At 44.7% G+C, this 5586-nt stretch overlaps 1 protein-coding gene across 1 annotated transcript; it reads right to left on the bottom strand.

Annotated features, from left to right (window-relative positions):
- Nucleotides 1–3979: 3979 nt before the first annotated feature.
- LOC120248162 (ferritin heavy chain-like) lies at nucleotides 3980–4834 on the bottom strand. The gene has a single exon (XM_039256403.1). The coding sequence runs from the start codon at nucleotides 4657–4659 to the stop codon at nucleotides 4111–4113; it is 549 nt and encodes a 182-aa protein (XP_039112334.1). The 5' UTR covers nucleotides 4660–4834; the 3' UTR covers nucleotides 3980–4110.
- Between the last annotated feature and the right edge of the window lie 752 nt (nucleotides 4835–5586).

The following is a 5586-nucleotide window of genomic DNA, read 5'->3' as shown; positions in this document are numbered from 1 at the left end:
ACATACACACACACACACACACACACACACACACACTTAGGGGGAATTCTTTTTATTTTTCCATGTAAGTAAATTTAAGCTATAATTCAATTCATATTTCTAAAACTTCTTCCTGCTTTGGAGGCAAATATATAATACCACTAGAATTTAGTTCCTGTTAATGTAAAGAGCTTAGAAAATTTCTTAATCTAAGATTAAAAAAAGCACATTATAGACATTTCAAGATTTTTTTTTAAGTTTGAATTTTCCAAAGAATTTTAAAGTATTCTTTTTCCAAAGAACATTTTGAAATAGATGAAAAACAAAAAGTGAGTCCTTGTTTTTTTTTTAATGGCTAGGATAACAATGAATTTAAATTTTACTTCATTATAGGAATGTGTATTTCATGTAATAGAAAATATAGATTTTTCACCTAGTATTTTTTAAGTATCCAAATTAGAATCAACTACATGGCACTTGCACATGGTAACAGTGGTAGGCCCACAGTGACTGTTTCCATCTTTCCACACTTCATTAGTGTAGCCATCTAGAAAATGGACCTTCAGCATGGCTGACTAAGGGATTCACCTAATTCTCTTTCCAAAAAGCAATGCTAAACTGGACAAATTGTCAAAAACTACCATTTTAGTACTATGGAAATTGACAAAAAGCATATGACAAGTTGAGAATGTTTATTCAGGAAAAAGAATGGAGGGGTACCTGAGGGGCGCAGTCGGTTGAGCATCCAGCTCTTGATTTTGGCTCAAGTCATGATCTCAAGGTTCCTGGGTTTGAGCCCTGCATTCAGCTCTATGCTGACAGCATGGAGCCTGCTTGGGATTCTCTCTCTTTCCCTATCTCTCTGCCCTCCCCACTGCACTCTTGCTCTCTCTCTCAAAATAAATAAATAAACTTTAAAAAGAAGGGAAAAAGTGGAAATCTGTGGCATTTATAGCCTGAACTCCTATTCTGCCCCCTTGTCACCTGCTCTGTTGTATAGTAGTTCTACTAACAAACAGCAAGCAATGGGGACCAATGGTCTGGATAATGGAGAGAGTTGATTTGATTTACAGTGTGGAAACATCTGAACTCGGGGATGATATTAAAAACCATAGCTGGGGCGCCTGGCTGGCTCACTCTTCTAAGCATCCGACTCTTGGTTTCAGCTCAGGTCCGGCTGTCACAGTTTGTGAGTTTGAGCCCCACATCGGGCTCTGCGCTGACAGTGCAGAGCCTACTTTGGATTCTGTCTCTCCCTCTCTGTTTGGTCTCTCCCCCACTTGTACTCTCTCTCTTTCTCTAAATAAACAAACAAACAAACAAACAAAAAACAATAGCTAACTCCACGGCAAACAACTGAGGAAGACCAACATCACAACTAACCTAGGGTTTCAGAATGGGTTGGTGTGAATTACAGATAGGAAAATAAATCATAAATTGAACAAAGAGATCTGGCAACAAGGCAGCCATCATAGACTTTAAGAAGCTACCACATAGCAGTTTTTATTAGCCCTCTTTTACATGGGAGGAAGCAGAGGCACAGAAAAGTTAAATTACATGCCCAAATTCACCCAGTTTAGTAAGTGGCTAAGCTGGGATGTGAACCCAGGCGGTGTGAGGGTAAGAAAGCACTATACCAACTGCTTCTCTAAAACAGGAAAGGAGGAAAGATCCCCAGCCAATTTCCAGTTTTTAAACGCTCATGTATCAATGCTCACTCTGTGCTTCCTCGTATCTAGAGAAGTCACTTGACATCTATACATATGAGATAAAATCAGAGAAGAGAGGTTGTCAAAGCAGGCAGAGAAAGAGTGAAAGGATCGAGTGTGACCAATAAAAGGAAAGGGGCAAGAGCATTTTCTGGAAACTTAATCAAAGGGATATAATCCTCATTTTAAAGAAATTATTAAAGTTGTCATGGTGAAATGTGAATGGATATTATGATGTAGCTAAGCTTGTTCTTATTTTAGTAAATGTTCAAGGAAATCTGCAAACTGTAAGGAGACCGTGTGTCCTTGATAAGGCATGCCAGTCTAAATTCTAACCTTTATTTTTGTAACCAACCTGGTACAGAAGAAGAATGTTCTGAGTATTGTTCCTGGGCAGGGACAACCTTAGGGTTTACATGGGTACAGATGTCATTTGGTCAAATTCCATGGACAGGGGCGCCTGGGTGGCTCAGTCGGTTAAGCGTCCGACTTCAGCTCAGGTCATGATCTCACGGTTTGTGGGTTCGAGCCCCGCGTCGGGCTCTGTGCTGACAGCTCAAAGCCTGGAGCCTGTTTCAGATTCTGTGTCTCCCTCTCTCTCTGTGGCCCTCCCCTGCTTCTGCTGTCTCTCTCTCTCTCTCAGGAATAAATAAAATACATTAAAAATTTTTTTTAAATCCATGGACAGAGAGGGAGGCTGAATTTTTAAAGGGAAAGCAGAAAAAAATCCATACAGAAGTGGCACGGGGCTGGCTGTGCCACACTCTGTACCCCCTGTTTCTGGTGAGCTTGTCCAGTCCCGTGGCCTCAACACCATCGGTAGCTGATGTTGCTCCTATGTGTGTTTCCAAACCTGACATCCCACCTGAGCTCCAGATTCAGTTTTCTGACCACCTGCATGACAGTTCCACTTGCATATCTAACAGGCATCTCAGCTTTTACATGACATGCGTTTCCCACCCCGCATGCCCCCCGGCAAACATTCTCAAATTAATAAATAGCATTACCGTCAAGTCAAGTGTTCAGGTACCAACACCAGAACCTAGATTATTTTCCTCATTTCTCATTCTTCATCTCTGGTGTGAAAACACATCTTGTTGATTCATCCAAATCCAACTAGAATTTGTCCATGTCGCTTCATTTCCTCAGCCACCACCTGAGTTTAAGCCACCAATGTCTCTTATCGGACCAGCTACAAATACCTCCCGACTGGCCTCCCAGGTTCAACTCTCCCCAACCCTCTGCATTCTTCAAATCGGCCAGACTCACTGGCTTAACATTTGGGGGGATTTATTCTTCATATTCAGTATCACAAATTTGACCTTCAGCCTTGCCCTTGTATTTTTTCACCATGCTAGTGAAATAATTTGGGGTTATGGATACTGCTCTTATTTTAGTGGAAGAAGGTACAATCGAAGGAGATATTTGGATATTTTGTAAGGGCAATATGTATGTCCAGCATGGTGACCTAGGGAGTCACTCCCCTGTATATGGGAAACCAGCCTAACACTCAGTTCAATTATCACTGTTGCCCTGGGTAGCTTATCAAAGAAATATTCTGCCATTTTTGCTTCCAGGACCCCCATGTTGCTACCTAGAAGCAACAGTCAGTAATATTCGCATATTTTAGTAAACTAAATGTTTTCAAGTAAAGTTGAAAACTCCGTTTAATACCAGTCTAATGCCATTCTTCAGTTCTTTCTTAGGGACAACCTCTATGGTGAATTCTAGACCATGTTCTTTAATACTTTTACCATATATATGTACCCACTGACGCCAGGGCCCCAGACCAGCCACCTCACCTCACCCCATCCCACTCCACTCCCCACCTCACCCCATCCATACCATCCCACCCCACCCCCCACCTCACCCCTTCCCACCCCACCTCACCCCTTCCCACCCCACCCCCCACCTCACCCCTTCCCACCACACCCCCACCTCACCCCTTTCTACCACACCCCACCAGATCCCACCCCTCACCTCGCCCCATCCCACCCCCACCTCACCCTATCCTACCCCCAACCTCATGCCTTCCCGCCCTACCCACCCCACCCGACCCAACCCCCCCCATTCCCATACTGTTAATAAAGATTGCTTTGTGTTTTCCAGGGTTCCATGGAATACTTTCTCCCTCCCTCTTCAGAGATCCTAAGCTGCATAGGGATGGGGTTGGGTGGGTGGAGAGACTCCTGAATATCTGTTTTAAACGTAAAAGGTGTGAGATTTGCACACGAATCAACAAGAGACCTTTATTTATTTAGAACTAAATAACTTTATTGAAACCAAATAACTTCACTTCTTTATGGCAAAACTGGAAGAAAACTGGAACGTTCTGCAAAGGCACTACTGCAAACTGCATGCTCGGCATGGTGACCAGGGGAAGTCACCGTGCACCCTGTGCCTATGGGGAAACAGTCCCAACTCAGTTCTTGTCGCTGTTGCCCAGGCTGAGCTTGTCAAATAGGGAGTCTGCCATGCTGTTTTCCATGGTCTCCATCTTGCTCAGGTTGGTTATGTAGTCGCTCAGCTTGCTGATGGCCTTGACTTGCTCGTGCAGGTAGTTGCTCTCCAGGAAACTACACAGGTGGGCGTCCTTCTTGAGGGTGGCCAGCTGGTGCAGGTCGAGCAGGCTCTGGTTCATGGCCTTCTCCAGGTGAAAGGCGTACTCCATGGCATTCAGGCCGCTCTCCCAGTTGTCTCGGTCAGGCTTCCTGATGTCGTGGAAGCGGATGCGACCCCCGCGCTGGTTCTGGAGCTCCATCAGCTTCTGGGCTTGCTCCTTCTTCTCGTGGGACTGGCGCAGGAAGAACTCAGCGAAGTTCTCCAGGGACACGTCCTCACGCTTGAAATAGAAAGCCATCGACAGGTACACGAGAGAGGCGTGGAGCTCCAGGTTGATCTGGTTGTTGACGGTGGCCTCGCACTGGGGGTGGTAGTTCTGGCGCACCTGAGAGAATGGCACGTTGGCCATGGCTGGCGGCGCTGGCACCAAGGCGAAGGCCGCTCGGAAGCGAGGGCTGCGGGGCGGGCAGCGGCGGGGCCGAAGGCGGTAGCGGCCGCCTCGGAGGTTGCGCAGGGCAGCGAAGTGGGAGGCCAAAGGAAGGTAGTCTCTGTGCCAGGCAAAAGCTCTGTATGGGGCCAACAGATGGAATCCGTTACCGGAAGTGGTGGGGGCGGAGTGGAGAGGAAACATCCGTTATGTGGGGGTGGGGGAGAAAGAAGTGGAGGATGGAAGAAGTGGGCGGGTCACGAGTGCTCTGTTCAGGTTCTATCAGAGCCTGAGTAAGACGGGGAAACTGCTGAGGGTCTGGCTTCTAATGAGTTTTTATTTTTGCATTAATTTTTCTAGTTTGCAAGAGCTTTCTTATTCTCGAATTGTTCTCTTCTATAGCAGCCTTTTCTTATTTTATAAAGTAATGCTCTTCCCTTAAAATAATTCTGAGAGTATGAATTTGAGTATTTTGGTGAAGTTTTTTTCTGTTTCCTGTATTATATATGGGTTTTTTTTCCACAGATATTTCTGTTTGCTCATCATGATTTTCTCTTTTACCTTTGTCAAATACCTGCCAAAGTTTTGTTTACTTATATTTAGGAATAAATGACTTTTTTTTATTAGCGTAGGTAATTAGCAAGGATCTGATCTATAGTTGTGATGTGCATTTCACCAGTCTGCTGCTTCTTAGGGTGGAAAAGGGCAGGGTGTGTCAGTTATTCAGAGATTTTGTCCTTTTTGAGTATAAGGCATGAAACTTGGACAGCCACCCTCTCTGTTAACAAAATAAATGTATTTTTGACATTGGAAGGGTAATGTTTTTTCTTTCTGGGTAGATGTGCCCTTTTGTTTCTCTTCTGTGAAGGTCTGCAGTTATCTTAAGCTCTTTCGCTGTTTTGGGAGATT

Source organism: Hyaena hyaena, unplaced genomic scaffold, assembly GCF_003009895.1.
Source record: "Hyaena hyaena isolate Hyena2069 unplaced genomic scaffold, ASM300989v1 scaffold_12, whole genome shotgun sequence".
In the NCBI taxonomy this organism is placed as follows: Eukaryota; Metazoa; Chordata; class Mammalia; order Carnivora; family Hyaenidae; genus Hyaena; species Hyaena hyaena.
Note: the sequence above shows the minus strand (reverse complement) of the source record. Positions and strands in the feature narration are given on the sequence as shown.